The 13,575-nt window shown below is 44.1% G+C and overlaps 1 protein-coding gene across 4 annotated transcripts in view; it reads left to right on the forward strand.

Annotated features, from left to right (window-relative positions):
* Nucleotides 1–11,778: 11,778 nt before the first annotated feature.
* The window catches only part of erlec1 (endoplasmic reticulum lectin 1), a 29,001-nt gene continuing 27,204 nt past the window's right edge, over nucleotides 11,779–13,575 (forward strand). For 2 of the 4 annotated variants that reach the window (XR_013499649.1, XM_078229849.1), the window contains exon 1: nucleotides 11,779–12,058. Coding sequence is in view for 2 of the 4 variants with exons in the window: in XM_078229849.1 (XP_078085975.1) it covers nucleotides 11,918–12,058 (141 nt within the window). In the remaining 2 variants the exon portion in view is untranslated. The remainder of the gene's footprint in view (nucleotides 12,059–13,575) is intronic. The other 2 variants (XR_013499650.1, XM_078229850.1) reach the window with 1 other exon arrangement.

The following is a 13,575-nucleotide window of genomic DNA, read 5'->3' on the forward strand; positions in this document are numbered from 1 at the left end:
TAACAAGCCTAATTTCCATTTGGTATTCCCTGCTAACCTGTTTAACACGCAGCTATTTTTATAGCTCCAAGTGGAATTAATTTCCAGATTCCATCCCTTTCTAATTGGAAAACTTGAATTTTACAGGAAAGTCATTTGATCTGTCATGCCCTGTGATAGCCCTTTGAAAAAACTGTCTAATTTAGTCCTAAACTCCAGTTTTTTCCCCCATAACCCTGAAAATTAGTTCTCTTCAAATGCATGTCCAATTGACTTTTGAAAGTTCCTATGGAATTTGAATCCCCAAGCTTTCAGATAGTGTGAATCAGATCATGATAACCCTCTTATTTGAAACAATTTCTCATCCAGTTCTTTGCCAATTATTTTAAATCTATGACCTGGGGTTGCCAACCCAACAGCCAAAGCAACCCCTTCTCTTTCATCTCTCAAAATTCTTCATAACTTTTAGTTAGTTTTAGGCTATAATAGAAGCTAGTCAAGACTTCTGGCCTGCACTGAAAATTACTTCAAAAATCTGGATTGCTCTAAGGCACCACTATGATTCACAATTGTGAAGCCTCTATTGGAGTTCTGCTTAACTTTATCAATCCCAACTTCTCCAATCTCTGCACATAACTACCATCCTGATTCCTGGAATCAGCCTATTAAACATTCTCTGTACTGTCTCCAAGGCCTTAACATCATCCCAAAAGTGTGATGCCCAGAAATCTTCCCAGCACTCCAGCTGAGGACAGACCACTGATCTGTGAAGATTTTGTATAACTCCCTTGTTTTTGTCCCCACGGCCTATTTAGCAAGCTAAAGGGCCCATAAGGTTTCTTAGTTGCTTTATCAATTTGCCCTGCCACCTTCAAGGATTTGTGACAATGCGCCTATGCAGCTTCAGGTCCCTCTGCTCACCTTGATCAATCCTCTGTTATTTCACCAATCAGGTAGGTCGGGCATGATTTGCCTTTAACAAATCCATGCTAGCTCACTCTTACTCTGTGCTTCTCCAAATAATTTTGTTTTTAACTGGTTTGTCGTAGTTTTACCACCACTGATATAGCATTGGTTCCAAGCTATATCTCTTTATAAAAGTGCAGTAACATTTGAAATTCCCCATTTTTTCAGCATTATTGAAAGAATAATTGCTTCACAGCTTCAGGGACCTGGGTTCGATTCCTGGCTCAGGTCACTGTGTGGAGTTTGCACATTCTCCTCGTGTCTGCGTGGATTTCCTCCGGGTGCTCCGGTTTCCTCCCACAGTCCAAAGGTGTGCAGATTAGGTTGATTGGCCATGCTAAAACTGTCCCTTAGTGTCCTAAGATGCGTAGGTAAGACGGATTAGGGATATGTAGGGATGTGGGGGTAGGGCCTGGGTGGGATTGTGGTCAGTGCAGACTTGATGGGCCGAATGGCCTCTTTCTGTGCTGTAGGGGTTCTGTGAAAATTATTCCCATGTCCAACAGGATTGAAAGATTCTGGTCAGAGCTCCTGCTGTCTCCACTCTAGCTTTCCTCAGCAACCTAGCATTCTCTCCATCTACTTTTATTATGCCAACAGATTTTGGTTCTATATACTATCTCTACACCTACCCATGTGTGACCATTACAAGCAAGTTGGGAGAATTTATAATTAGAAAAAGAAAATGGCAGAGAAACTAAAATAGGCCTGGATTTTCCATTCCCATTCACGTCGGGTGGATTTGACGACGGGGGTGGAAAATATCATTAGAAGTATAATTGCATTGAGCTTATAATTTTGAGTCTATTGAAATTTTTGAATGGAAAATTATAACCCATAGTTATGGATGGCATGGTGGTACAGTGATTAGCACTGCTGCCTCACAGTGCTAGGGACCAGAGTTCAATTCCTGGCTTGGTACTGTCTGTGTGGAGTCTATACGTTCTCCCTGGGTTTGTGTGGGTTTCGTCCAGGTGCTCCAGTTTCCCCTCTGAAAGACGTGTTGATTAGGTGCATTGGCCATGCTAAATTCTCCCTCAGTGTACCCAAACAGGCACCGGAGTGTGGCGACGAGGGGATTTTCACGTAACTTCATTGCAGTGTTAATGCAAGCCTACTTGTGACACAAATAAACTTTACAAAATAGTTACTGAGAAGTAGCCTCGCAAACATCAATTGCTCCTTCTCTAAGTGTTCCTAATGGATTTTGTCACATTTTATATTTTTACATCTTGTAAGCCCTAAAAGATCATGAAGAATAAATTTAGGTTTTGAAAGTACTAATTTTATGTTCTCCCACATATAAAGAAAAAAATGAACAATCCCAACTGGGGAAGCTACAGGGATACTTTTACATTTTAAGAATATCATTATCCTAAGCTCTGCTTTGTGGATGCTCTATACCCAGACCACAAACTTCACTATTTCAGGATTTATATCATCCTTTGGTTTTCCAATGGACCAGCAAAAGTAAGTAAGAAGGAGCCAATTAATTTCATTGCTTACACTAAAAATACTTTTTAGGACTACTTGTCCTTTCCAAAGCTTAAATCTCAGACCTTAACATGAATAAAGGAAAAAATTGGCAACCTGTGACAGTCAATTTGCAACTGCTCAGGTTCAATTCAAAGAAGGTTTAATTCAACAATGTGTTTATACAGTGCCTTGAATATAATACAATTCCCCAAGGCACTTCTGAGGTATTGCAAATCAAAATATGACATCAAGACCCATAAGATATTGGGGCAGATTATTAAAGGCTTATAGGTAAGTTTTAAGGAGTATCTAACAGGAGGAAAGAAAGACATGTTTGTGGAGGGAATTTCAGAGGTTAGGGTTCAGACAGCTGATTAGAAGCAGAGATATTGTGAAGGTAGGAGGGCTGGAGGAGATTATAGGAGGAGGGAGGAGCCAGGCCATAGTGGAATTCGAAAACAAGGATGAGGATTTCAAAATTGAGACACTGTTAAATGCAAGTCAGTGTAGGTCAGCAAGCAGGGGAGTGATGGGTGTGAGCTGGAACATAAGAATTAGGAGCAGGATAAGGCAATTCAGCCGCTCGAGCCTGTTCTGCCAATCATTATGATCATGGCCGATCTCATCTCCACCTTCCTACCTGCTCCCCATAACCCTTCATCCCATTAATTAAAAACCTCTCTTTCTCTTCAAGATGGTGGGAATCACTACTGGTTTCCCAAAAACAGAAGCCCATTGAGAGCACTATGTCGAGGGCTCAGAAGAGATTATAGCCCCCGGTGATGAAGGAAACTGCTGGGCAGTGCACTGGCAGAAGAGCCTAGAAGCTGAAGGCAGAAGTTTTACTGCAGCAGAAGAGAATCTCCCTTGGAAGACCAGCTTCAGTGCATAGAGTCCATAGTCAGCAAGGGTGAGCTAAACTTTAACTTCCAGACTGCAGCTAGTCCTGAGAGACCCTTTTCAGTAATTCCATCGTGCATTTTTTCTGAACGAAACCCATTGCTAATCATGATTCCTAATTCCAAACTCATGATTCCTGAGTTCAGAAATAAAAATTAATAATTAAATTACTCGGCCTGTAAGGAACATCAAGCCTGTGTTGACTTTGAATGCTTCACTAACGATAGTAAACCGCTGAACGAAAGAAGTCGATGGACCCACACAAACCATTGTTAAAATAGTATTCAGCCACCAAAACCAGGAAGCGTAGAAATTCCCCTTTGTCTCTGAAGAGTCCGACAACACTACCTTGAAATCCGGAGAGCTAACAGAAACTCCATTGGGAAAAAAATTTTTAAAAGACAGAGCAAACATCACCTTACTATCAATCTCCAAAGCTCAGAGAAGCAAATTGCTGGCAAACATTATTAGTTTAAATTTTCTTTTTTGCAGAGTCAAACAGCTGATAAGTTTAAAAAGAAACATCCCACGATTGCAGCGGGAGCCCACAGAACCCAACAAAAAGTGCCGGAAGATCAGAGGATAAAATATGGCGGCAGCAAGCCATTTTTAAGAGAGAAGAAACAGTTCCTGCACAGACATTCTTAACAGCTGTGATTGGAGAAGAAAAAAATGACCATGGATCATAAATGCAACTTATCAGGTAAATTTGGATTCAGCCCAGGGCCAAATCTAATGAAAAATTGGGTGTCCTGGAGCATGGAATTTTTAAACAACTGGAGAATATCAGGTCTCAGTAAGAAATCAGAAGAAGTCCAGCTAAATACCTTTTCATCTTCATTTGGTGAACTTGCTGACAACATAATCATGATGCAGTGCACTGATGAATCCACAATCTTCGAGTGGAGGAGCATAGGGAGCTTAAAAAGAGGCATCGAAAACCCTCAGTAACATGATGAAAAAGACAAAAGGCAGCATCCAAACAAACCACACAAGAAACACAGAAGCCCCTGGGAAGCCCAAGGTAGAAGCCCCAAATGATTTCCTTTTTGAAGATGTGGACGCATTTCCAGAACTCTACCAGAAGCTGATGGTGACAAGGAACAAGATCTGTGCCAGGCAGATCAAGAAAAAGCAGAAGTGCAATCAGAGAACATTTGTTGAAAGAACTCAACCTGAAATACAGCCAGGCACAACAGAAGGCAAGAAAGACACCAACAGGGCTCATTGCCAATTCTTTGACAAGCCAATACATGTCCCTGGAAAAACACAAGCAATTGCAGATAACATTGGACTGCTGCTTCAGAAAGAGCTGTGTTAGATTTGTAGAGTGAGAAAAAAACTGCTGAACAAGAAAATAAATAGTTGAAGGAACAGCTAATTGTCCTTCAGGATCAGATTCAACAAGACTCTTCAGCAACAAGGCTGAAAAAAAAATACCTTGAACAGCAGAATGGCAGAACAGACTCAATGAAACTCTGCTAAAATGCAAGAAAACTCAAGGTGAAGGACTTGAGCTTTGTAATGTAAAGGAAAATCTGCTGATGGACCTTCGCAGGCTACAAGGATCCCTCAGGTCCAAGTTTGTCCCTCAAGAACATTATGAAGTGAGACAAAACAAAGTTACCAGCTTTCAGAGAGGACTCGGGAGTGTTCACTATTCCAGGAGGAAGCCAAGAGATACAAGAATGAGGCTCAGTTCTGAAGAAAAAAGTTGCACATTTGGAAGGAACCTTGAAAAAACATTATAAGAACACAGAATAACAAATGAAGCTGGGAGTTCTCACTAAAGGGTGTGAGGTCTTTCACAAACAATTGGCAGAAACGCAATTGAGCATGAAAGATAACACACAGGAATTACACACTGCCAAGGAAAAACTGAAAAACTGCAGATACAACGTATGGCAGCAAACAGATCTTTGAACTGATGTACATTGTCCATAACCGGCCTTTCCGTCTACTGGGCAGGGATGCCTCTATCCCCCGGATCTCCTCCAGATGGTGGAGGATGTCAAGACTACCACCGTTCCTAATTACTCAGCCAAAACAACACGGTCCTGTGCGCTCAAATACTAAACTGTACTTAGATTTGGAGCTCACCTTCGTTCCCACTTCTCTCTTTGCACCGCAGGTTTGTCCATTATTGTGGCAAGTTCCTAAAAGTCCCTAGTGGTCAGACCAACCTACCGCTCACTAAATTACCATTGCACCTCTGGTGGAAGTAGTACCAGAGAATGATCAGCAGTTGAGAAGCCTCTATCTTCTGGTACAACTGGTTGACATGGCAACCACTGTGCGTACACAGCAAATTCCTGCCAACATGCTATAAACACAAGGGATACCAGAACCTGATACCAGTCTCACACCATTGATAACAAAATGCTGAGGTGAGCATGCCACTAAACATTCTTCTCGCCACAAGAATGTTCTTCCTCAGCCTTGAGGCTTCAAGACAGCGCACATGGAGAAAGAAGAAAAAGCAGCACCAATGAGGCGAATACCTTGTCCATCCCGTCCCCCCCGCAAGAAACAATCAAAAGTAACAGCAACCATGGATCAACCCAAGGGCCAAACTGACCAGGCATGGGTCAATATTAAACACTGAAAGAAAAGCGTGAAAGTCTAGATAAATACCTGTCCAACCTCCAAGCCAATAGCAAGTACCAGAACCAACAGAGCCTGCCATCTTCCAACAGGACAGCGAATGAGATGTGGGGTATATGGCCTCCAGACTGCGTGAACCTCTAACCTCATAGACTTGAAGACGGAGGGTGGCGTATCCTATGTATGCTTAGCCCTGTTTACTTCAGTCTATGCAAAGACTTCATTTTTAAATATTTCTGCCTATGCAACTAACCCTGCTAACTTGACTACATGTAGAATCAGAAGTCTAAAGGTTAGCTAAAAATTGACTGCATTCCTGAAGGGTACACAATACAGACAAACAACAGTATAACAGCAGCTGCAAAATTGTTTTTCTAAGTCGGAGACAGCCTGCGAAAAACATTTTCAATAACGAGATAATGGTTGAAATATAGTTTGGATTTTAGTGTGTTTTTTTTCAGTTTTGTTTTCAAGATGCGTTCAGTGCGTTCAAGTTCAGTCCAGGAGCTGGCAGTAAAAGACAGACTCCAAGTTCGCTTTTCTTTCTCTTTTCGCTTCTGTCATGTTAATAATTTCTTTAAGTTCTGTTCAATAAAAGAAAACTCGCATCAGTGCTGTCCCCTCGCCTATTCAAATGAATGAATGGACCCAACAGGTAGTGAGAATGTTGTTAATGTTAAAACTAATACAGCAATAACGTTGGAATAACATTGAGTTTGTAACGAGAAGATAAATTAATGAGTCTTAAAACAATGTAAGGCTCGAAGTAAACAAATGTAACTCTATATGCATGGGATAAATACTTTGGGGAGATATGGTATAAGGGTCTGGTATTTACAGAGTTAATGTGGAACAGAGTATGGGAGCACCCACACATTGGTGTAAGAAGGCACATGACCCAGAGGTAGAGTGAGTATTGGGTTGAGCAGAGTCGTATTAAGACTTAGACATGGAGCTCGCTCCTTACCCACACCCCTTACTGTATAGTTTATATATTTTTTCTGCTTTGTATAGCTGTATAGAGGAACTACTATAATTTTACATCAAAATGGTCAGGCCAGCATATTGGGCTGGAACTTCCCGGATGGCAATCAGTGGCAGATTGCCACTCCATACAGACTTGGCTATGATAAAATGCTGAAATGCCTATCTTGCCTGACCTTCCTGACCTCAGGCCAGTGAGACTCAAGCAGCGAAGCGTGTCCCTGATTCCATAGGCGAAGTGTAAAAGGATCAGAGCGAAGGAGGACACGCAACCCTTTTTTTAACAACACTCGCTGCTCTAAAGCAGGTGATTTGAAACGTCACAGTGAAAATAACAGACCAGGGAGAAGGTGAGAGAATGGGAAGTGGGGGTGGGAAAGTCAGACATGGGGCGAGGTGAGGGTCAGACTTTGGAGGGGTTGGTGTCGCGCATTGAGGAGTGGAGTCACACATCGGGAGGAGGAGAGACAGACTTTGGGAGGAGAAATCAGATATGGGAGGGCAGTCGGACATCATGGGGGGGTAAATTGGACTGTCAGGAACATCAGGAGGAGAGTAGGACATGGGGGGTAGTCCAGGTTGTACCCTCCTAGCCAATGGGCAGAGTGGAAAGTTGCTCATTTTTCAGGATTGAAATCCAGTTGTAGGTCTTCCACAGACATCCAGTGTGTTAGCGCTTTGCTATTTGTCTCATAACCCCACACAGTGTGGTGACTATTAAAATTACCAACATGTACAGCTGGGATTGATGTACTTGGGAGTGCAGGTTCAGTCATTTTGAGCTAGGGGTTTTATCTATATTAGTGATGTGCAGCCCCCTTATCCTGGTAGCTGTGGTTTCTTCTTCAGTTGAAAGGAGGATGCGAGCTCTGTAATGGTGTTTTTAGTTATATTGTCAAGCCATATCTTGGGTGGTAGTGACTAATCATGAGGTTGTATCCATGGTTACGATAGCAGTTGGCCCATTGGTTGTTGGAGACATGGGTTTCTTATGGTGCAAGGGTATCAGTGTTCTGCTCCTTCAGGATGAGCTTAGAGATATTTGGATTTTGCCTGGGACAGTCCTTTTGATAAGTTGTAGGATTCATGTTCCAGGGCTAACCTGAGACATTGTTTGGCACTGGGAAGGGCCACCTTGGTGATTTGAGTAATCACTCTGAAGATGGGAAGATCGTTGATCAAGTGCCATCTTGAGGGTGGCACGGTGGCAGAGTGGTTAGCACTGCTGCCTCACAGCTCCAGGGACCGGGGTTCAATTCTGGCCTGTGGAATTTGATGTTCTCCCCATGTCTACGTGGGTTTCCTTCACATGCTCCAGTTTTCTCCCACTGATTTGATTTATTATTGTCACATGTATTAGTATACAGTGAAAAGTATTGTTTCTTGCATGCTGTACAAACAAAGCACACCGTACATAGAGAAGGAAAGGGGAAGGTGCTGAATGTTGTGTTACATTCATAGCTAGGGTGTAGAAAAAGATCAACTTAATACGAGGTAGGTCCATTCAAAAGTCTGATGGCAGCAGGGAAGAAGCTGTTCTTGAGTTGGTTGGTACATGATGTCAGACTTTAGTATTTTTTTTCCGATGGAAGAAGGTGGAAGAGAGTATGTCCGGGTTGCATTGGGTCCTTGATTATGCTGGCTGCTTTTCCGAGGCAGCAGGAAGTACAGCCAGAGTCAATGGATGGGACGCTGGTTTGTGTGATGGACTGGGCTTCGTTTACAACCCTTCGTAGTTTCTTACGGTCTTGGACAGGGCAGGAGCCATATCAAGCTGTGAAGCTGTCAGAGATCCTGAATACCAGCAACCTTAGGCAATCTTAATCGACTTGAGTACAAACAGCGCTAAACATCATGCATAATCCGATACGAGACCTCTAATGACTTGTGAACAAGGAGAACCCAGTTTACGGTTGTCCTGCAAGTGTTTCTGAAGTTACAAACAAACAACTTGGCAATAACACAGCAAATCAGAAAGAAGCAATTTTTCTAATCCTTCATTTGCATACATATCACCAATTAAATCCTGGCTTTTCGCCCTTTCTCATTCAAATGAAAACTGACCTCTGCTAATGCTTCATTTGCATAACATATCCCCATATCTTGGGTTTGGATTTGTTATGGAAAAATCTAGTCTTGCTCACCCTCCGGTGAAGGCCGAAAAACAGAATGATATGGAGCCTATGCAGATGAAGATTAGCCTGTTCATGCTGAGTAGCAGACACTGACCCCTTTTGAAGGTCTGTAAACTGATAAACATTTTCCATCATTGTACAGAGAAGGCATGAAACTTTAATTTGAACACTTTAACTTCCACACAATTTAACCTCCAAACTATGCAACTTCAATCTGAACATTTTAACTTCCACAATACAATCAGAAAGAATGCTTCCTATGTGCATCTGTAAACGTTGGTGAAAGTTGTTGCGGACATGCAAAATTTCCTTAGCCTCCTGAGAAAGTAGAGATGTTGGTGGGCTTTCTTAACTATAGCATCGATGTGAAGGGACCAGGACAGGTTGTTGGTGATCTGGACACCTAGAAACTTGAAGCTCTCAACCCTTTCCACTTCATGCCTGTTGATGTAGACAGGGGCATATCCACCACTATGCTTTCTGAAGTCAGTGACTATTTCCTTTGTTTTGCTGACACTGAGTGATTGTCTTCACACCGGTTCATCAGATTCTCTATCTCTTTCCTGTACTCCATCTCATTATTGTTTGAGATCTGGCCCACTACGGTGGTGTCATCAGTAAACTTGAAAATCAAGTTTGAGGGGAATTTGGCCACACAGTCATAGGTGTATAAGGGGCAGAGGACACAGCCATATGGGGCACCGGTGTTGAGGATGATCGTGGAGGAGGTGTTGTTGCCTATCCTTAGTGATTGTGATCTGTGGGTTAGGAAGTCTAGGATCCAGTTGCAGACAGAGGAGCCAAGCCCTAAGTCACGGTGTTTGGAGATGAGTTTTGTTGGAATAATGGTGTTGAACGTTGAGCTGTAGTCAATAAATTGGAGTCTGACATAGGTGTCTTAGTTATCCAGGTGTCCCAAGATTGAATATAGGGCCTGTTGCGGCAAAAGGCGGACTATAGTGGTTCCAAGCAATCTTGGAGGCCAGAATTGATTCGTGCCATGACCAACCTTTCGAAGCACTTCATAATGATGGATGTCAGAGCCACCAGGTGATCATAGAGTGCAGAAAGAGGCCATTCGGCCCATCGAGTCTGCACCAACCACAATCCCACCTAGGCCCTATCCCCATATCCCTACATATTTACCCACTAATCCCTCTAACCTATGCATCCGAGGACACTTAAGGGGCAATTTAGAATGGCCAATCAACCTAGCCCACACATCTTTGGACTGTGGGAGGAAACCGGAGCACCCGAAGGAAACACACGCAGACACAGGGAGAATGTGCAAACTCCACACAGACAGAGACCCGAGCCGGGATTTGAACCCAGGTCCCTGGAGCTGTGAAGCAGCAGTGCTAACCACTGGGCTATCATGCCGCCCTTAATAGTCATTAAGGTGTGCTGCCTGGCTTTTCTTTGGTACAGGGATGATGGTGGTCTTCTTGAAGCAGATAGGGACCTCAGATTGGTGTAAAGAGAGGTTAAAGATGTCTGCGAATACCCCCGCCAGCTGATCCGTGCAGGATCTGAGTGCTCATCCAGGTACCCCATCCGGGCAAGTCACTTTTCGTGGACTTACTTTGGAGAAGGCTGAGGCTTCTGAGGTGGAAGGCATGCTCTCGCTGACCTCTTGCTCAAGATGGGCATAGAATGCGTTGAGCTCATCGGTGAGGGTTGCATTGTTGCCGGCAGTTCAAAGATGTGCAGATTAGGTGGATGGGCCATGCTAAATTGTCCCTTAGATTGTGTGGATTAGCGGGGTAAATGCGTGGGATTACGGGGATAGGGCGAGGGAGAGGACCTGGGTAACATACTCTGTCAGGGAGTTGGTGCACTCAATGGGCTGAATGGCCTCCATCTGCACTGTAGGGATTCTATGAAACATCGCCCTCTTCCATTCTGTGTACACAGTTACAAGTGATTAATAAAGACTTGTCACTGACATGCAGAACACTCCAAAGACTTCCTTAAAACAGACATGTTCTGTAACCAACATTGCAACAGCACTTATGGATTAAAGTGAAAACTTGTTGAGTATCTGAGATGAATAAGGAATAGATGTCTGTATTGATGGGGTTAGATGGGGAGGAGGTTCTAGTGAAACATTGATTTGCCCTCTTTTTAGGTCAAACCAAATAAACAAACTCAGATTAAGTCAGGACAAAGTAAAAGGGGCAGCTCCCCAAAAGGAGGGGGAACAGCCCGAACAGAAATCAAAGTACAACGGAAACTTAAAAACATCAAATTAAAATGTGATTGTCAGGGTCAATAACGCACCCCAACCCCTGCGGTGCCCAACGGGCGCGGAAGGCGTCAACCGCGCCCGTGGACACCGCATGCTCCCTCTCCAGGGACACCCGGCCACGAATGTAGCCGCGGTAGAGGGGAAGACAGTCAGGATGGACGGCCCCCTCGATCGCCCGCTGCCTGGACCGGTAAATGGCGCATTTCGCCAGGCCCAGGAGCAGGTTCACGAGGAGGTCGCCATCCCGACCCTCCCCTCTCCGCACCGGGTGTCCGTAGATCAGGAGCGTGGGACTGAAGTGCAAACAAAACATCAATAAAAGGTTCTTTAGGAAAACAAAAAGGGAGGAACATTGATTTGCTGAGCTGAGTGTTTCTGGGCTGTCGACTCTGTGAGTGACACCAGCACTCACTCCCCAGCTCTACCCGCAATGCCATTGGTCCAGGATGCCTGACCCCGGAAGTTGTACCGCTGCAACCCACCGGAAGTAGACGTGGCAGATGGAGCGGATGCCGAGTGTGATGAAGCTGGTTCAGTGCAACCGGCTCCGGGCCGCCGGCCCCCGAGTCTCCGCAGCTGTCAGCGCCTGAAAGCGGCGGCGAGCGCGCCGGTTGCTGTTGTCAGGATGTTGTGTAAAGGGTTGCCGGCCGTGCCTGCGCTGCTGGTGGTCTATGCTGCTGTGAAGCTGAGCTGGAGCAGGACAGCCCCTGTGTTAAGCGACGACGTCCCTTTCAGGATAACATGGCCCGGGGCCGAATTCTCACTGGTCAGTACATCCGGCACACAACTGGAGGGGAATGTCAACCGTCCAGAGCCACCCTGGAGCCTCTGGGAGTCAGAGGCTAATCTCCAGAACCCCCACTAGCGCAATCCTGGGGCAGAGTCTCAGGACACTAAAACAAATCATAGAACACTTTTATACAACAGCACAGTACAGGCCCTTCGGCCCTCGATGTTGTGCCAAGCTTTGTCCGAAATCAAGATCAAGCTATCCCACTCCCTATCATTCTGGTGTGCTCCGTGTGCCTATCCAATAACAGCTTGAAAGTTCCTAAATAATAGTTATAAAAATTATTACACACGAAGGAAAAATGCCACTTCTGGCAGTCAAGAATCATCCAATTGGTAAAGGAGTGGTTCATGGAGGGAAGTGGTTATTCTGTAGGGAAGTTCCCCAGGAATCAGTTTTGGGACCCTTTGCATTTCCTGATGTATGTTAATGATCTCGACCACAGGCGCACTTCCAAAGTTTGCACATGGTACAAAACTTGGAAGCATTGTGAATTCTGAAAGGGGATACTGTAGAAATTTCAAAGGACATAGGCAAGCTGGTAGAATTAGTATAAGACTTTAGTTTGGCTTCAGCTGGAGAATTTCGTCCAGTTCTGGGTGCTGCACTTTTTTATTTAAAAATGACAAACGTGAGAGAGTGCTGAAAGGTTTCACAAGAATGGTTGCAGAGATGAGGAACTTTCAGATACACAGATGGATTAGATGATTTGGGACTTGGAGAAAAGTTGTGTCGATTGGATAAGAGATGTTCAAAATCCTGAGGGGTCGACATAAAGTCGATCGGGAAAAACTGTTTTGAGGATCGAGAACAAGAAGGCGCAGCACAGATTTAAAATAATTGGCAAAATAAGCAAAAGCAATGCGAGGTGAGGGGGGGAGGATGTTTTCACACACTGGTTAGGGTGAAATGCGCTGCCTGAGAGTATGCAGATTCAACCAAGACATTCAAAAGGAAATTGGACCATTACATGAAAAGAGGGAATGTGTAGGGTTACAAGGAGAATGCGGTAGGTGAATTGCTTCTTAGCAGAGCTGGAAAAACGGCTGCCTCCTAAGCTGTAAGAATTCTGGGATTTTGTGATCAGGTATCTGTTTATTCTCAATTGGTGTGGAAAAACAGGGTGCGGAAAGGATGGGTACGTCAGCTGACCAATGGTGGCATAGTTGGATTTGAGAGTTTATGTGCCGAAACTTGCAAAATGTCCAACTGGGTTTGAAACCTTAATACAGCTTGATATTGCACCTCAGCTTGAGTGGTGGGCAGCTTGTTGAAGGCACTGGAGTTTGGGGTTAACTTGTAACATGGGTACATTGTGTGTGTGTGTGTGTGTGTATGCAAAACAACACAATGATTGAAATATTATAGTTAATGGATATTTTCAGCAATTTACTGGAAATAATGCTATCTCGTGTTTTCTTGGCCATCATCAGAAATTTGTTAATCATTGATTTGACAGACCAGCAAAAATGTGCAGCTAGCAGGCTTTAGGG

This window comes from Mustelus asterias, chromosome 15 (genome assembly GCF_964213995.1).
Source record: "Mustelus asterias chromosome 15, sMusAst1.hap1.1, whole genome shotgun sequence".
NCBI classification, from domain to species: Eukaryota; Metazoa; Chordata; class Chondrichthyes; order Carcharhiniformes; family Triakidae; genus Mustelus; species Mustelus asterias.